Source organism: Corapipo altera, unplaced genomic scaffold, assembly GCF_003945725.1.
Source record: "Corapipo altera isolate COAL_440 unplaced genomic scaffold, ASM394572v1 23b, whole genome shotgun sequence".
Classification (NCBI taxonomy): domain Eukaryota; kingdom Metazoa; phylum Chordata; class Aves; order Passeriformes; family Pipridae; genus Corapipo; species Corapipo altera.
Window position 1 is genome coordinate 9,269,697 of NW_020884885.1, and position 20,019 is coordinate 9,289,715.

General features: G+C 41.4%; 1 protein-coding gene across 3 annotated transcripts in view; it reads right to left on the bottom strand.

Annotated features, from left to right (window-relative positions):
* AMBRA1 (autophagy and beclin 1 regulator 1) overlaps positions 1–20,019 on the bottom strand; it is a 131,080-nt gene that overhangs the window by 20,430 nt on the left and 90,631 nt on the right. For all 3 annotated transcript variants that reach the window (XM_027642050.1, XM_027642049.1, XM_027642048.1), the window contains one exon: positions 8,879–9,018. In XM_027642050.1, the coding sequence (XP_027497851.1) occupies positions 8,879–9,018 (140 nt within the window). The remainder of the gene's footprint in view (positions 1–8,878; positions 9,019–20,019) is intronic.

Genomic DNA, 20,019 nt, shown 5'->3' on the forward strand with positions numbered 1-20,019 from the left:
AAAAAAAGCAGGATGGACTTGTGTTGCAAAAGAGGGAAAAGACATTCTTAAAATAAACATGAGGAAAATGGTATTAGAATGAAAAAAGGTCTATTCATTAGTGAGGCTAAGGACAAAAATTAATGATGATTCAAAGTGGTAGAGATACAGAATTTTCTTCTCTGAAGTCTCCACTTACAAAATATCCAAGGGTACTTATGCAATTAGGGAATAAGAAACGAAGCCAGACATAGCAGCTAGTTGCACTCATTAAGAAAATTTTTTAAAAGTTAACTTTTTTGAGCCATTCATACCTGTTTTTCAATACATTACAAAAAATTAGGAAATGACAAAAGGCCAAAAAAGTCAACTTAGTAGCATTCATCAGAAAGAAAACCATACTTAAATTGACAATTACTGTCTTCTAAGTGTAACTTTTATCCTTGAAGAGAGTAATATAACAAATAGAAAGAAGATAGATTAAAACAGTGAAAGAGTGATCCACATGCAGTTGGCAGTTAAGTCAAATAATTGCTTGCATGAAATTTAACTGCTTTTGAAGACAGAATTAAAAAAAAAGTAAAGGAAGAAAAGGCAGCAGGTGTGATCTGAATAGATATAAACGAAGCACTTGTTTTTACAGCACATGGCTGAACTCTTAGATTGCTACCCAATCTGGGAACTATTAAGGACCTGCAGAAGCCCAGTGACATAGTACACAAACTGGTAAGTTGCAGGTTATGTTTCTTTAACACAGAGCTCGGTACAAAGTTCCCATTCTCATGATGGAAAATAAATGTCTCTAAGCAGTCAGTGCTACAGCATATCTTGAAGAATTGGGTGAGGGAAATGAACTTGCTAATAAGTGAAGACTTAAAGCAGCTCTCAAAATTTACCTCCAGGATTTGTAGACATATTAAGTGGAATTTTATGAGGGCAACTTCCATCAGTCATCCAGGATATCAAATTCACATACAGAAACAGAAATAGAAATGGAATAAAAAACAGTATCAGAATGGAAACACTGTTTCAAGCTTTCATATTACCACTCCACTTCTCTTGCACCTGCAACGGTTACCTAGGCTTCTCTGCACAATTTGGAATTGGAATAACAAAATTGGAATTTGGAATAACAAAATCCAAATATAAGCTTTCAGGATGCATCTATAGTGCAAAATTGGCCATCTTCCCTCCTTTTCAGTCCTTTTATCAATCAAAATCATCTTTTACCCTCATTTAGGAAATTCAGTGTATCTTGTGTTTAACAGGTGGCAAAATTCCAGGACATGCATTCATTTCCTCCACCATGGTTGAAGGCCACTGCGCAGATGCTGCCATATGCAGGGAGTACTTGAACATAACTAGTATCTCTAGCCACCTCAGTTAACAGTTGTGAGAACATTCCCTGTGCAGGGTTGCTAACATCCCCCTGTTACACATGAAGGAACACAGCTCCTCCTTCTGTCTCCTTGTTTACTCCATCCTCCAGAAGCTATTCTCAAGAGGTAAATGATGTAGCAGGGCTTATGCTGCTGGGCCCATCATGGCTAGAGGCTGAATAGCCTGAGGAATGGAGCCAGCCAGCAGAGAGACATGATGCACCAAGGAGCTGGATAGATTACCATCTCCTTACCAATGCTGATAACTAGATGCAGACACATTGTCCCCATCAGTAGATGGGAGGATATGCAATTCTCAGAGAAAAAAATAATAGATTGGCATGGACAGACAAATGCAGTGATCCCTTGCAAAGCATAGGAATTTATTGTAAAGAGAATTTTCCTGGAATAATTTCACGTTAGAGGCAGATCTCACCACAAAGAATTAAAATATGCACATCGAATATGCACACTGAATCAGTCTGAGACTCTCCACACCTACTTCCCAATGAGAGAAATCTAAGGGATGCTGCATCTGAACCAGATGCATCTTCAGGGGTATTTGAATTCCACTACCAGAGGCTCTGACTGCTGAAGAAATCCTTCCTCTCTTGTGGATGACTGCATTAAAAAGCTAGCCCTAGACAAGATACTTTGAGAGCTTGGTTTTGAAACGGTTTTCTCAGAACACAGAGGTTTTTGGATTCATATTTTCAAAAGCATATGAGCACTGAGCCCTCCCAGAATATACTCCTGAGAATAGGGGAGGGAACACTCAAGACAAAATGACAAACAACTGATACTTGGACCCTGTGCCTTTCTTCCATGGCAGTTCTCCACAAGTGAAGTCAGCTAAAGGCAATAAGCAGCATGCAGTCTGTTCCTCACCACTTTGGTCTCACCTGTTCTACAAGGCAATTAATGCTTGAGATGTCCCACCAGGGGGTTTTCTGAATGGGAAAACTCTTGTTGGAATGTCACAGGGTAGGAAAGATAATGAGTACTAAGAATCAAAATCCTTTTTAATTCAGTAGAGGTGTTTCTACTGGACAAGACAGACACTGTGGATTTGATTCCATGCTGCAAAACCCAAAGATTCAGGAACTGAATCAAACCTTGAACTATGCAGAGTCAAGAAAGATGTACAAAACTTTAGTGAGGATTATGACTGGTCCCAGTTACAAAGGACATCAGGTAAGGGAAAAGTAGCCCTGGGGAGGCTAAAAATGCATTAGCAACCATGCAAAAAAGTCAGTGTGCATCAGGACAGTAGAGGACTGGGGGGAATTCACACTGCTCTGTACCACCTCCTGTGACAGATCTCCAGGCCACAGCTGAGTGGCCTCCAGGCCTTCTATTCGTATCCACTACCTCAAGTGATATGCCTAAAGGGATTCCTGTTTTCACGTGACATGGTACTTCCAGGGAACACCAGTGTTATCAATTCAGTATCTTGATTTAGCTCAGTGGTGCCCACCCTTTAAAACATGGCAGCCTCAGAGCCTTTCAATACCACGCATCTGGACTGAACACCCACTCACATCCAAAAAGCACAGACTACCACATGGTAATGTGAAACTGTGCGCAAGCAGACAGCAGACTCGTGATCTAATATGTATGCAAGTCTACCAGTTCGTAATCATCACAAGAGTGAGCTACAGGACCCTCGAAAAAGGAAAAGGCTGTCAGAACCTCATAAAGATTTCAATCTGTTTCCAAGCCACATCTGAGTCAAAACTCTCCTATCAGCAGGACTTGCCTGAGAACCACAGACCTGAGTCCTGTTGCTCCAGCTCCAAGATCAGACTTGTGAAAAGTAAATTGTTTGTCCTGTTGGTCATTTGCGGATGAAGTTGTTTTTAAAAGCTGCAGGAACCCAGTCCCCCAGGTTCTTTCCTCAAAGACACAGAATCAGCAGGAAAAGTACACATAGTTTTTACAGGTTACAGAGACCTGCTCTCAAATGGATAGCTTGTTTATTTGCAAGCAAGTGAAACCAGCAGCTAAACAAACAAAAAGAAATGAACATATGAAAGATGGGCAGACACTGCTGAACACCAGCTCTGCCACCTTTGCTATTTGTTATCCACAGTCAGAATAGTATTTATTCAGTGATGACTGGGATCTTTGGGTTTTTATTTTCAATGCAAGTCTGCATCTAATATTAAATGTGAGAAATAACATATGTAAGTTGGTTAGCCTTTCAGTGTTTGGGAAAGAAGGAACATTCCTGATGTTACATTAAAAGTTCCTTCCAACTTGAGCACATAAAAAGCAGATTAAAAAAACTGATGCTTTTCAAGAGCACAATTTAGTGAGCTGACTGTCACCCTAAAATCTAAGGAAGTGGGTACACAATGTCCTTTCTTTCCTTTACTCACCAGAATGCAACCCTGGCATGGGTTGTATCTTTGGCTAATAAAAACACTTATTCCATCCTCACAGCTACTGTACTTCTTATGAATTCCAGTCTTTTACAGGCTTCTTTCAGGTCCATTAGGTGCATTTCCAAGTGTGGACAAACACTGCTGTCACCACCTCACTACCCTATAGCACAACAGCTCTGAGAGCCAACTTGTCAACACAAGTTTAGATGTGGACCTTCAGTTTAAAACACCAAAACCCGCCTCATGGCTCAGCAGTTTGGTCCCACCATCAGTCACAAGTATTCAAGTCATACACTTGTCTCTGCAAGCTGAGCTGCATCTCCAAACAGCTGAGTCTTCTGCATCCACCCAGCCAACATACAGGCTATTGCAGAAATCACCTGGTTGCCACTTTACTTCACAGTCACAACCTAGTTGTAGTCAATTTGTGCCTCCTTGTTCTCTAACAAGAAGTGTATATATATATATATATACATATATTTTTCCAAACTGCTAGCCCCACTATCCCACTATCAAAACAGCCAGGTAATATGTTCACCTGCATGATGGCTGATGTTCATATATCCAGGTGACCAGGAATAGTTGGCATGGATTCAACAGAGGGAAATCATGCTTAACTAACCTGATTGCCTTCTACAATGGGACAGCTGGTTGCACAGACAAGGGGAGAGCAGTGGATGTTGTCTACCTGGACTTTAGCATGACTTGTGACACTGTCTCCCATGACAACCTCATAGGGAAACTCAGGAAGCGCAAGCTGGATGAGTGGATGGTGAGGTGGATTGAGAAGTGGCTGAATGGCAAGTCTCAGAGGGTTGTGATCAGTGGCACAGGGTCTCGTTGGAAGCCTGTAACTAGTGAAGCCCCCTAGGGATTGATAGGGGGCCCAATATTGTTTAAATTATTTATCAGTGACTTGGATGAAGGAGCAGAGAGCCTCCGCAGCAAGCTCACTGATAACACAAAGTTATGAGAAGTGGCCAATACCTCAGAGTGCTGTCTGCCATTCAGAAGCACCTCAACAGGTTGGAGAGATGGGCAGAGAAGAACCTTCCAAAATTCAACAAAGGCAAATGCGGGGTCCTACACTTGGGGAGGCTGGGGGCCAACCTGCTGGAGAGCAGCTCTGTGGAGGAGGACATGGGGGTCCTGGTGGACAACAAGCTGTCCGTGAACCAGCAGTGTGACCCTGTGCCAAGAAGGCCAATGGTATGCTGGGGTGCGTTAGGAAGAGCATTGCCAGTAGGTCAAGGGAGGTGATCTGCCCCTCTACTCAGCCCCGGTGAGGCCTCACATGGAATACTGTGTCCAGTTCTGGGTTCCTCAGTATGAGAGACACATGGAGTTCCTGGAGTGAGTCCAGTGGAGGGCTACAGAGATGATTAGGGGACTGAAGAGAGGGTGTCAAGAAGATGAAGCCAGCCTCTCCTTGCTGGTGCTGAGCAACAGGACTAGAAGCAATAGGCAGACACTGGAACACAAGAAGTTCCACCTAAACATGAGGAAGAACTTCTTTACTGTGCAGATGACTGAGCACTGGAACAGGTTGCTCAGAGAGATTGTAGAGTCTTCTTCCCTAGAGATTTTAAAAAGCCATCTTGTCACAATCCTGAGTTATACGCTGTAGGGGACCCTGCTTGAGAAGGGAGATTGGACTAGGTGATTTCCAACGGTCAAGCTCACCCATTCTGTGATATACATTTAAATAGTTCTCTTTTCTTGGATATATTTGGAAGGCTATATAACCTCCTCCTTATCTCTCCTTTTTAGCCCTGCTAAAGACCCCAAGCTACAGGTTTTCTTAGATAAAAATGCTCCTCTGACCCCACTATCTGCTGCTCTTAATTCCTGTGCCAGTTCACAGGTGAATTTTAAACTGTTCCAGTTTATGTACCTAGTTTCTTCTACAGCACTACTGATATTTTGCTATCTCTGCTGTTAAGTGTCTTGTGTCTCATCTTAGAACTAATTTTTTTCTTTTTACAGCCTCATGTATTGATGGCTTAATCACCTACAATCAACTAAAACTTTGGGTCTTTCTCCTCCTCCATCATTTTAACTGCTGAGCTCACTTTCATTAGTCACTAAGTGTACTTTGTACCATTAAGTTCTCATTCCTATAACTCCAGTCGCTTTCACAGCAATTCAATTCTTGTGCAATACTTTGATTTTTCTCTGCAGTGAGAAAGCTATTGTCACATCAGCAAATTTATTTAGTGCACCCTTACAGGCCACTAGAGTAAACAGTATTAATTAACCAGTTTCAGAACAGGTTCTTCAAGGAAGTCCATCAATGACCTCTTTTGTGGCAGAATACAGATGTCAACCATGTTGTATTCTTTCCTTTAGCCAGGACTTCATCTATGTACCGAGTTCACATTATGGACTGCCAAGATAACCTGACCTTTCCCATTTCCATCTGCAAGAAAACATGCCATCAGTGCTACCCCAGCTTAGCAACACAGGCCAAAACATTTCGTTTTAACTCATGTTTCTTTAGAACTCTGGAAGGACTGCTTGCATAGCCTCTCATCATGAGACCATGGAGCCTCAAGTTATGCTTTTTTTTTTGGTCAGCTTGTACTTCCAGTCTACTCATTTAAATCCTGTATTTGAGGAACAGCTGCTATTTCAATCTGTTTATGTGATTCCTGTAGTACTTGGTTTCAAACGCCTCCATTGTATATAGGAATAAAGACCCGGGGAATTATAATCATCTCCGTTGTTTGCTACTGACCACAGTTTTCTTTGCCAAATTAGAACAGTTGGGGGGGTTTTCAGCAGTACAGTGTTTTCTTGATCGCTGCTGTTTGCTGGGCTATCCTCCATACAGTACTCTATCAATTGCTGAATCCTTTATTTAATATTTCTCTTCCTCTATATTACTTTGTATGGTAACTACATAAATATTTTTCATCTTTTTCCCCTCACTCCTCAAGTTAAAGTCAACAGACATGCCGATCTCACACCAAGTTTATTAAGCCAAGAGCTACTGAGATGGCATCCACATGTCAGGCATTTTCCTTTCTCTGAGGATCTCTCAAGTAGGTTTGAGACAGACACCACAGCTGCAAGCCACTTCTGCTCTGATAGAGTCTCACTCATGTGTTGTGATGTTAGTGCCTCAATGCAAATTATACAGCTCGGTGAGTATCTACACCTTCATGCTGAGGTTTACAAGTTGCTCTTGCCTTTTGTTGGTCTATAAAATGGTACAGTCAAGAACAGAACTCATCAGGTGTTCTGCTCCAAAAAGAACCCACTAGTCCTTGTGATATTTACAATAATCACCAGAAGAATCAATCACTCCAATCCATAAGCAGGAAATCTGTTGAAGCACTTCTGTCAAACCACCAATAAATCTCTCACTTATACAGCCACCTTGTTTCACGCTCAGATACAATAGGTCTATTTTTGTTGGAATTGGGCATAATTATAATAAAGTTGCTGGGACAGAAGTAAGGAGACGAAGAGTGCCCTAGAAACATGCTGAGCTAAGAAGGTTTCACAGAGATGCTGCAGAAGGACTGGTAGTACTCCCATAAGATACTATGAAAGTGTTCCTGTTGGGTATTCAGTGAAGTGCCAAGAGACATGCCACTCAGCTTTGGGGTACCACAAGCACTGGAATGGAAATCTAATGTGGGGTATGTAAAGCCAGGACAGCCAGACCAAGCAAGATTCCACAGCATTCAATCAAAGAATCCACTCTCAGGAAGACTTCATTTTCCTGGGTTCTTACGCCTTCTCTATACTTAGAATATATAATAACTTAGAATAGCTTTCAAGTTCAAGAAGAAGAGAGCCATTATTCCTGAATAATTCTTCTTCTTAGAAAGTATGGCAACTGTTCTTAAAGAAAGCCACTTATCCTGGAAGAGAGTGATTATAGCTTATTCCATAACAATATCTTGTAGAACTTCATGTATAAATAAGGCCTTGATGAAAGATTATGTTCAAGGGAACAAGAGGGCTCTTTGAAAAGTGCTGGCATCTTGTACTACAGAAACCGATCCAATCTGAATTCCAATCATAGATTTCACCAGAAGGCTGTACTGAATTAGTCACTATTAACAATTGTATATATTTATTCTGATTTAAGGTAGTGGTTCTACACTGACCATATGACTCTCCTCAAGCACCACATGCCCGATGTCATGCACAACAGATGGGAGTCCACATGCAAGTCGTACAATCATCAACAGTGCTGCGAGTTTCTAGCTGCCAGCTTTTAAGTTACAAGGAACTTCAACATGTGAAGCATAACCCAAAAAAATACCAAGGTAGTTCAGTACCAGGAAATAACTGAAGCAGAGAAATCGGTGAAGTGTTCCTGCAGCATAAAAGAAACATAGCTCCAAAAGTACATTTGACAATACAATGGAAAAAAGGGTCTTAACAAAATACGATGCAGAGGCTTTCCAAGAAAACTGAAAGCAGTATGTTTCACTGCTCACTCGGTCATCTCTGTCACACCACATCTAAATTAGCTTGTGTTTCATTGCAAGCTTACAAAGGGACAGTTAGACCCTTCACAGATCTTTATAAATAAGAGACTGAAGTCTACGTGTCACATCACTGGACTTTTAGAGAGGACACCAAAATAATTGACTGACTTGCTCATAGTCATGACAAAAGTCTTTGCAGATCACAGAATCTCATGCATGAATACTGTAACAAGTATTTGATAACTCCAGGTCAGCAGCTTTATATCTGTTGGTGAACTTCAAGAGGTTCTTTAAAGCTGAGGAAAGCAAGTATATTAGTTACAGCTCACATTTGCAGCCACTGGAAACTTTCAGAAGACCATAAATCCAGAGAGACTGAAAGACACTGCACTAGGCATATAAGAAATAAAGGATCTTGAAATTCTACAAAGACATGGAAAATAAAATGAGCTAATGAGATGCACTTCAAACAGCTTCTGAAGTTTATAATCAGCAAAACAAACACTTAGTGTAAGTGATTCAGGTAAACACTGTGGCAATCCAAAAGAAATATTAGGAATTTTTGGGCCCTTCAGGCACCATGTCCCAGGCAGTGAAAAGCCATGTTATCCCCACTGCCCTGAGAACAGAATGACCAAAGCAGTTGTATCTCCATGTTATGTCTCCACGTAAAGCAAGCACTTACTCTGGTCGGCAAATCACCAGGTCCCCTTTGTTGGTGCCATATGCCAATCCCAGGCCTGGCTCAGGCAGCCAGCGAGCAGAGTTTATGCTGACATGTCTTCTCTGGTCGGCAGGCATTGGGTACAGAACGTTGAAAACTCTCTGAAACAATAACAGAAGATTACTTGACAGGACAATACAAGGCAGGAGAGGCAAGGAGCCTCAAACAAATGTGAAATCAGCCTGCAGCAGCACAGATGGCCATGGAGACATGTCACTATACAGGATGTTGCAAGAAACCACTAATTCAACAGTGAGAATAAGCAGCTGCTAGAAACGCACATGCCCTTAAATATTTAACAGACTGACTGGTATACAGCTGTGAAGCAGAAGTAGTTCCGACCCCAGGAGAACGTGCATGTCACTCAGTGGGCTGTACAGTTCTTTTATTCAAACTAATTAAACAAAGTAATGGGGACAAGTGGTATAGTCACTATGAGAATAACACAAGTACATAAGTAACAAATGACTCAGTTCAGATCGGCTTCCAACACTATCCATTCTGCCTGCAGAAAGGTAAGAAGCTGAAGAGTTGCTAAGACTGCAAGTAGTTAGCATGGCTGCAAGTCAATGTTGCCAAATGCTGCATTAAGGCAGGTGAGTGAAAACCCTGTGCACACAAAGATCTGCACTAGCTTGGTTTCTTAAGCGTACTGCTCCTACTCCAAGAAGCTAATGCCTTTTGTACAGCAGTGCTTTCCTATACCCTGCCATCCAGCAACCAGAACTGGGTATATGACAACAGTCCATTTAGCCCAAAACCACATGGAAATCATAAAAACAAAGAACGGGAAATGGAAAAAGCAGTAATGAGTCCGTTTGGTTACCAGGAATAGACAGGGACAAGCTGCTTCAGTGAACTGGGCTATCAGGGCTTCAGAAGGGTAGGACTAAAAATCTACCTTGGCATTTACAAGACCAAATTGTTAACAGAATTTCTGCAGAAATTTAGTTTGTATTTAAATCTGTAATCACTGTGAGTAACACAAACTTTGAATCTAGATTTTCAGTGGGATAAGTCCAAGCTGAAAGACATGTTTTCATTAGATTTTTCTGATGGGAAAGCATTCAGTCATCCCAAAACCCTTCTTCCAGACTCCCCATAAACAGGGATGGTGCTGAACCAGGAAGCAGGGAAGGGAATGAAGGTGTGCTGGAACAACAGTATAAAGGTTGACAGGAATGCAGAACAACCACTACTGCACTGCTGAGGTGGCCTGAAGTAATAATTAGAATCCATTAGGATGGGACTCATCAGCTAGCATAACAACCTGGGACTGTTTTTCTCTGTAGCTCTAGTATCCACTGCACATCTTGTCTGTTTGACAATTTGAGATGCCTGAGTCAGAGACCATTTAACTATGTGTCCTCCAATACTACCCAGAACTTTCATCCTGACCATTGGAATACAAACAAAGTAAGTCAGAGCAAAACAATAGAGATACATTATTTACTATCACCGGTAACACATTTAATTGGCTCCTCTGAGGAGGCCACATTAGAGGAGAAAATGTCCTTACAGATTTCTCTATATGACAGAAGCTGGTCACTTTGTGCCCTGGCTATCACTCAGCAGTTAAGTGTATTCAGAGAAGCTCAGTATTTGGATGGAAGGAAGAGGTCCTTAGAGGTTTATCTAGCTCTTACCCATCTCTGCCATGTCTGTCCCATTAACTCACACACATGCGCCTTGCTTGCTGGGGAATCAGTGAGGGAAGGGCAAAGGGAGAAAAAGAAGGGGGGGGAAATCATATGTATGATGGTAGCACCTGTTACCATGGAGATTATGGTGCACTCTGAGATGGGAAGACTGGATTTGGAGGAGGAGGAAAGAGGAGGGGAAAGGGAGGGGTCCCCCAGAGCTAGGAGCATAAATCTGTAAAATAAGCATTCTAAATATCTTAAGAACTGCAAGGGCCTTCCATTATATCCTTCTTTGGCAAGTCAGAAACAAACAATTTCTCCTGAGAATGACTTTGCAAGGTACCACAGTTCCAGAAGCCACCTTCCTGGGCTACCCACAAGCTCCTCTCCAGATCAGCTTATATAGCTGTTGTCCCACATGCTTTGTAACCAGCCATGCCAAGGCAGGAGACTTGCTGGTTACAGCTGAACACCCAGGTGCTTTGCAGTAAACAGCACCCCATGGAAAGTGCTCCCCCAAGAACATGAGTCTGGTTCTGACAACGTGCAAGTGTTGGCTGAGGGCTGAATATCAAAGACAAGATGGCTTTAAAATTCTGCATCAGAATAGTTGCTTCATCATTCCACTCCATTCCATTCAATTCTAAACAGCTTGTCATGCTGAAGAGCTCCCCTCCCCTGCTGCTTCCCACTCCCACGCTAATGGGACAACTCCATGCAGTGTTAAGGGTGATGACATCCGTGCGTGTAGTAATTAGTACATAAAAGGAGAGAGCAGCTGTACCGGCATAATCACCACTCGCAGCAGTAACCAGGACCCAGCTAATCAATCTGATGCAGTCATACAGACTATCTCTTGCAATTGCATCCATTAGCAAGACCCCCTACTCTATCCACAGAGTGGAAGAAAAAATTAAAGTTCCTTCAACATCAGCAGGTCCCTCTCTTCAAAGAAGGTCAGAACTCTGTCAGAAGCACTGTTCTTCATAGCTAATTCCTTTTGGACCTTTTTTTGGTTGTTTTTTTTCCATTGTTAAATCTTATGAAGAGCTACTGAGATATTTCAACCAAAGTAGCCAGCCTGAAAAGATACCACAGAGTGACCACACCTCTTTGCCAGTGAACTGTTCATACTTTGTAACTCTAAACTTCTAGGAATAATAGTCAGTTTGCTTGAGGAATCCTACACTAACACAATTCTCCAGCTTCTAGGTCAAGAGATTGCTGACAACCCTCACACACTCTTAAAATTAACAAGACAAATGCATAAAGTTGATAATTCAACAGTTTCTTTTCATTAGGGCTGGCCCACAGATTAGTTGCAGGCCAAGTGTAACAGTCATGTCGATGGCTGAGGGTTCAGGAATCAGTTTAGAAACACTGATGTAAAAGTCCACTAATCTTTAAGGTGTTCACCACACTCTCATAGCTTCAAGAGAGCTTATTTTTAATAGTATGGCAGTTTCATTTAGGAGGGATTTCATATTGCATCCACTTCGCCAGCCCATAATCACTATCAGCAGTCACAGCAAGCTTCCATGCTCTTCACCATAACCAATGTCAAACTCGTTCTTAGCATCTCTGCACTACTAAGTCAATAATACGTAGCCACACCTTTAGATGTGGTGATTCAGCATTTTACAAAGTTGGCAGCTGCCTTTATTTGCAGATGCTGTTCTGAAATAGAGTTTTGAAGGATATGCTTCTCCAACTACAAACACTGTGAAGTCTGAGGAGTGGGAGCTTCAGAACATCCCCATGGAAGCTTAAGCCCAAACAGGCAATGTATGTATAGTAAGCTGTTCTCTTCTTGGTAACAGTGTAAACATATAAATGTCATTTCAGTACACACAACAGGTCCTACTCCTTCCCTTTAGGGCCACATGACCCAGCCCAAATTACACAGAACACCTGCTTGACCTGTACTTGCAGAAAATCCCTTCTCTGGTTGATCTCCCCACACTTCACAGGAGATTCCAGCAGTCTTCTGTCATTTCAGGGACTCGTTCTCTCCTTGAGTGCAGGGGATGACAGCAAGATAAAAAGTCTTCCTCTAGAAAAACCAAAACTGTCTAGGTAGCTAAGCTTCCATATAAACGAAGACTCATACCAAGGGAAAGCAATGCTCACAAAAGAAACAGTTGCTTGCTTCTATTCTACATCCCTGTAACCATGAAGTGTGGGGAAAGATTTGGTTGAGTAATTTATGTCTCTATTTTCAAAGACTGCACTAGAAGCAACTACTTATCTTTTTAGTGTGCCTTTTTTATCCTCTCTGAACAGAAATGAGCATGTACATCATGCACTGAACTCCCTAAAGCTCATTTCATCACTTTACAGCCACTTCTTCAACGCTGATTTCAGCAGGGGAAAAGATGGCTCAGAGAAAGCAGGGCTGTAAGGCATGAAGAAAAAAAACAGGCCCTCAAATTATTCAGCAAACAAGCTACATGTGGAGTGCAAAGGCCACCTCATGCCCACTGCTGTTGCTTCTCCTCCAACTTGTCAGTGCTGTCACATCAGTACTGTATCACCTGTCACAGCCACCAACTTAGGTATTTACTTATGGCAGAGTGCCAGAAGAGGCTGCATGACAATCAACAGCCTCAAGGAATCTTTCCCAAAGATCTCTTCCTTGCTGTCAAGCTGCTGTGTACTTACAGGGGAAGAAGGGGCCCAGAGCACAACACATAAGCACAGAGCTAGACAGTTAATTTATACCTACCCTGGAGGGGTAAGAAAACTTTTTGCTAAAAGCCTCTGCTAAGTCCTAGTTATTGACCTATTGCTTCTGTCTTCCCCTCCCACTCTATACCAAAGCTGCTGCAATTTAATAACACTCTTCAAATTCCATGTCTCCCCTCCATTTCTAGGAAGTGGCAACACTAAAAAGCTGGACAGGACAATCGCCAGGATCCTGTCAGTCATCAAAGTAGCAGCAGGCTACCCCAAGCCTGTGCTACTGCTGCCAATTGGCAACAGTGCTGCACCACTCGCCTGATCCAAGCAGCACCATGCCTGGCCAAAGCGGAGGCATCACGTCATCTGCACAGCTGCCTCTTTGCTCAAGGCCTTCCCACATCTAAGAGAGCAATGAAAAGCAGGGGAGTGCTGAATACTACTTGTTTGGCAGAGTGGGACCTTACTTATCTCTGACACTCAAGAAAGAAAAAAACATGTTTTGAAGCTGGAGGAGAAAATTCTGGCACAAGCAGGCAGGAAAACTCAGCAGGAACTCTTGCTTTTTATCTCTTTAAATTCAATACAAACACTTTTGCTCTCAATTAGATGCATCACCTTTCAAGATGCCAATAAATTTCAAGCCATTACCTTTGCTTGGCCCAAGCAGTAAGTTGGCTGTTAGATCAGCCTTGATAAAGACTGCTAGGGGAGGGGGTGCAGCTGTTGTCTCGTTTACATGGTGAGATCCTGTGATCCATGAAGCTCCATCCTGACAGCAGGTAAAGGGAGAGGAAAGGCTGGAGCAGATAAGGTGGGTTTATAAATCTCCAGCCTAAAATGTAATTATTAATTTCAAGTGAATCGACACTGTCACCAGAGGCTGACAGACCATGAAAACACACAGGAAAATAAATACCTAATGTGTTAAACCCAATAGAAACTTCTTACTGTGCGGACTGGTAAAATACACAGTTTCATATCTACTCTGACCTGAGTTGCAGAAAAATATCTTCAGAAAGGAGCACTGATCACTGCTGGATGGATATATTTGTACTGGCAGCCAACATTTGTACTTCATGCCTACACAGATGCAAAGTTTATGTTGGTAAACAAAGCGCTCTTCACATGGATACCACAGTAATTGCAGAGGCTGCACAGCTTTGCCAACATAACTGCAGCTATCCCTGAGACTCTGGCCAGCACAGGTACCTCACGCTTTAGCGAACTAAGTTAAAATGTCACAGATGCAGTCCTAAAAGCATGGCCAATCCACAACACTGTATTAAGTTCACTGAAAGTACACCTCTAGGCAAGGCCTAGGCACAGTTTGAAACTACTCAAAGAGCATGATAACAGAAAACTATGAACCACAGTTGTATTTGCCAGAGCAGCAGATAAGGTGCAGTGAGAGCATGAAGGCATAAGCAAAGCAAGTTTGACTTCACTGTTTTTGACTGCAAGCACCTTATCAAGACTGAACAGAATTAAAATCAATCAACTATCTTTTTTTTTTTTTTTGCCTCCTCCCAGTGTGTTGCCACTGAAACATCTTACCTGGTGCACTTTTTTCAACATCAGTGTGTTAACTAGTTCACCTCTGACACCAAGGTATCAGATAAGTTTCTATAAAGCATCCACCACTCCACTGAATACATGACGTGTCTTTTACTTGGCTGCCAGGAAGCCACCTGCATCACTGACTTCTGTTATGCCTCCAACCAACTTAGACAAGTCTGTGGCTTTTTAAGGCCCAGAAGCATAATAAAACCCAAATATTCTAAGCTGATCTCCTTAATAAATAACGGTACACTTTTTTCCTTAGACTATATTCTTTATTTTGCCTTCTATTAACAAATTTCACAAAATCTGATGAAATTCAGGCTTAAGACCTGCACTGCCACAAACAGCCTCTGGAGCAAATTTCAAGTCTAGCTTGTCTAAAGCAGAAGGTCTTGAATGCAAAGCAAAACAAAAGCTCCTTGGGATAACACTGATGGCTCAATACATTTATTCATAAGACAGCATATAACATAATTTTGAAACATAGCAAGTCTCCCCTTTGTTTGCAAGGAGTCTCCTTCTGTACCTATATGCAGATACAAAGAAAAAGGCATGCAATTCCCATGATCAGACAGGAGAAAAGATTTTCTTTTTTTGCTACCATCTCCCCTTATTAGGCAGGTTGGTCTGTGCTGCTCAACCCCTCCCCCGCAGCTGATTTCTGCTAGCAACATACACGTCCTTCCATTACATCTTCTCTGTTAAAGTGGAAGAAGTGAAAAATAATGCACTTATCTTTTTGGATTTGTCAGTCTTATCCTCAAATGGATTTTATCATCCAATGCTCAGCACAAATAAAATTTCTTTCAACTCCATTTATCTTCCCCAGATGCAATAGGATTATACATAAAATTTTTCTTCAGTCTTCACCAATACAACAAACCTCTTTCTGCCTTTCTCTGCACCTGTTGTGAGTGCAGAAAATCCTAGCTTTGCTTTCTGAGCCACAGTGAATTAAATGGGAATTAACTCTTAATTTTCAGCAACAACTGAAACCTTAACTGTGGATAGTTGATACAATTTCTAAAATAGGTTAGCACCAGAAATTTCTGTTGGATGGACTGAGAAACTTTCTGCAAAGGTGAAACATTGTTCGTTCTTTCTGATCATACTTGATCACCTAATTTATTGCTGATATTTCAAAGTCAGAGAAGTCTCACTGAAGCACATCTAATCCTTTCTTTCTTTACGCAAGCTCTTTGCATTATCAGCTGGTCCTTTATTTCACAAGCCTTTCATGCAACTACTACATTTAAAAATAACTAGCGGGAATCTTTAAAACATTAAAAAGAATGAGGTCTTATAAAGAAATGGATCATCTCAAGTAACAAAGCTCTCATTCAGGAAAATAATACACTTGTAGTGAAGTAGCTCATTATTTTACTGTCCCCCAAAGGCTGCAAAACCAGGATAATAGCTCCAAAAAACCCTTTAGGGGACTGGTCCAAACCCAGATCTGAACCCTAGGCTGAGTAAGTAAGACATTGCTAAACAAAACAATTATCCTTTCATTTGCAAATGTGTGTGGTTGGAACAGAGGAAAGGAGAGAAATAGGAATACCTGTTTGGAAGAGTTGGAGTGACAGAAGATAGATGTGTGTGTCTGTGGATATATATATATACACACACACACACACACACACACACATATTCAGTACAGATGCACAAGTGAACTGAACTGTGCAAACAGGACTGCGCCTCCAGCTACTGCTCTCTTGCAAAAATCACCAACAGCTCCGAATGTTGGATTAATCTAATAAAGATATGGTCACTTCTCTGGCAAAGGGAATGACAGACTTCTTCATTTTTGCCCTTAACTCAGACTGCAAACCAAAAGCAATATCCGTGAATTCCTCACTAAATGTCATGCTGAGACTGTAACAGCAACATCTACAATATGTTAGAAATCTAAAGACAAGAGCAAAGGATTTGAGCACAGCTGCCATTACACTCTGTTCTCCGTCTGCTGAGCCTCAATAGAACGGCATACAAGATCAAATGTCAACAATATGTCGACGACAGAGCTACATGCATCCTCACCTAGGTGAAAAGAGGCTGTCATCCAGATGTCTACATGTCTGTAAGGAATAAATACTGGAAGAAAGAGTTGGCTTAAATTAATTTCAAGGAAGACGGTAGGAAGAAGTACTGAAAAAGTCTTCATGAAATTGCAAACCTCTTCTCAGCCCATGGACAGTTTAATGCAACTTCCCCTAACTTCCTTGGGCAAGATGACTGCACATAAATAATCTCAGATGTGGAACTATCTTGGTCATTATTTCTTATATCTAGTTAGAACTACGTACCCAACTGCAACAAAGTTAACAGTAGCTACTGTGGGGCAAATGGGCTCAAGGCCTTACCTGAACTGCAAGAGCTCTGGTCTCCAAATATTGGACCTCATATGAAACAAAACGTCTTGGCTCTCAGTTTCACATCCCACCAAGTAAAAACATCCCGAAGTAATGTCATTTGCCTTTTCTTCACACCAGCTTGCTAAAACTGACACTGTTCCCATGTTTAACAATCTCATGAGATATTAACACAATATTTTATGAAGGAATCCTAATGATTTTTAAGTTTTTACAGTTTCTTGTAAGTTCTGTCTTAGCAGGCTTTATGCAGACACAGCTGATTGAGTCAAGACAGCAATTTAACTAACTCTTACAACATACTATTCCTGCATCCATGCTCAAATGTGCACACCTGCGAAAATCTTCATGCCAACTGCACCCCTGAGGTGGTGCTGCATTTTCCAGCGATGTTGAATAGAGCTCTTTCTTACAGCCCCCTGCATAAGCTGTGCTTACCAACATGGGTTTGGGATATGATCTGTTTTCCTAAGGATACCTGACAGAATCTGCCGATACACAGAGCATATGCACTATTTGGTCTCAACTAGACAACAATGCTCCTTTTTGTATTAAAAGGAAGGATTTCCCATATCAGTTAGAAAAGGGTTCTGTCCTCATGTCCTCTTCCTAGTATCAACAAGTAAGCACATGCAGCCTGTGACTTCACTTTGCCTTTTGGCAGTCTAAAAAACATCGACCTGGTTCAACTTCTGCCAACAGTGAAAAATTTCTTTGGGCAGTAATTGGATATATTATTTATGGTTCCACTCCGAGTCATCAAGGGCTCACCCTATTGACCTGAAGATGTCAAATTTCTCTTAAAAGGAGATTCAAGGGACCACACCAACACACACTTCTTTCAATATACTTACTTTCTTGCAAACTATTCTTGTTTTCAAAAGTATGCTAGTTCATATGAACTTTTCCACTGGAGGTAACATTTTGCAGTAAGCCATCTCCACATACTGTCCTAACCAATTTTCTTTTCCCGTTACAAGGGTGTGTCCCAGCGAAGCAAATGTGCAGGGCCATACGCTCTCAAGCTTAAAGCCCCTTTGCTTATGGCTGCAGGAGCACACATAGTTCACCCACAGAGTCAATGAGTGACCATTGCAGACCATGTTGGACACATTTTGCTGACACTTGCATGAAGCTCAGAATGTAACAGCACTCAGTAAAACTGTGCAACTTCTCACATATTTTGTGCATTAAGAGTTAATAAGCTTAAAAAAAGCTTGGCTTTGTGCTAAAACTCTGTGAGTCTTTCTGCTTTGGGCCTTTCTTCCTGTGGTATTTGGAATTCTCCATCTGTTTACAATGGAAATGTACACATATTCTGTTCCATTCAGGCTACTGACCCATCACTTAATCGGGATGTTTCCAAAATAGCGGCAGTCTTGTCAAAAGCTAATTCTGGATCTCCACAGCCTGAATTTTCTTCCACATTCAAAGCACAATGCAGTATTTGAGATTGGGCTTGGTTAAGTCACCTTATCCTCACAAATTGTGTGATTTGCTCTTCAGCTTCATGTCAATCAAATTTTTCTATCGCCTACATCACTTTTTGTATCTTCAACTTAAAAGCTCCCTTCCAAGTTTTATTTTAATTTGGATTACAGTAATAATGTTTTTCTGATATTTCAGAGTTAGCTTCCTCTGGGTAAAATGAAAAACATTAAACATTGCAAGGGCATCAGAATTTGTGAAAGCCAGAAATAAAACTACCTTCTGGCTGCCTTTCTCACTAATATCCACTGCTAACAGATCCAGGGCAATATGATCCTTACACTTCCATGTTTCTAAGGACCTTCAGCTCCAAATGAGATTCTAATTTCATGTTCTTTTAAGTTCCTTAACCTCTGTATATGCTTGAAAACATATGGAATTCAGAAATTACCATAGACTCAAGCAGCTTAAAAACACTCTTTATTTAGAGACAAGTTCCACCCATGCTTTCAAAATAGGCTACAAAACCTATCCTTACTCGGTATTTGGAGTCCTGTCTCCAAGCTTCCCATCTCTGAAACTCAAATTGCAAACAATTCTCAATACCACTGCTACCTGTACCACCCCCAAGCTAGAGATCTGCTAAAAGCAATTCCTTCTCAGTACTGTCCAGTTACAGATAAATATCAGAAATGTTAGCTAGTTTTGCAAAAACACAAAACATGAGCAACAAAAAAAATGAAGCTTATGCATACCACTTTTGTTAAAAGCCAACACTATTAGAGAGTTTTTGTTTTTCAGAGTGAAGTTTGAAAATCATTCCTTAGCAAAGCAAGGGTTCCACCTGAAATGCAAAGCAGGCCAACCTGAAGGGAGTAAACAGAAGGGGCATGAACTTCTAGCTCACAGCTACCATATTTGATGACTTCTACTCTACTTCTGAGTACAATTCATAACTGTCAAACCAGGAAAGTCCTGACCTGTAGAATCCTACCCAATGTCTGAAGTATTAGGAGTAAGATGTATACAGACAACACACACTTGTATAACCAACATGCTTCTTAGTACAATGCAAAAGTGCTGTAGTTCTCAGAGAGAATGTTTCTCTCCAAAAACTACACCAACAGCCAATGAATTTCTAGTACATTTAATGTATTAGAGTTTCATGTAACAAAAGCTGCATCTTCAAAACCTCTATTTCAACAGCAAGATAGAAGAAACTCTCTGAGGAACAGAAATCTGCATCTGCTAGTCAAGGATGCGGAGGAAGAGTTAATTTGAAGCAGAAATAATCATTGTATTTCACTCAGCAGGTTGTCACACTTTTGCAATGACAGAGGTCACACTGCCAGCTCTACTCTCCCAGTTCATTGCTTGCAAATCGGGAAGGAGGGAGGAAGGCAGGTAGGAAGGAAGG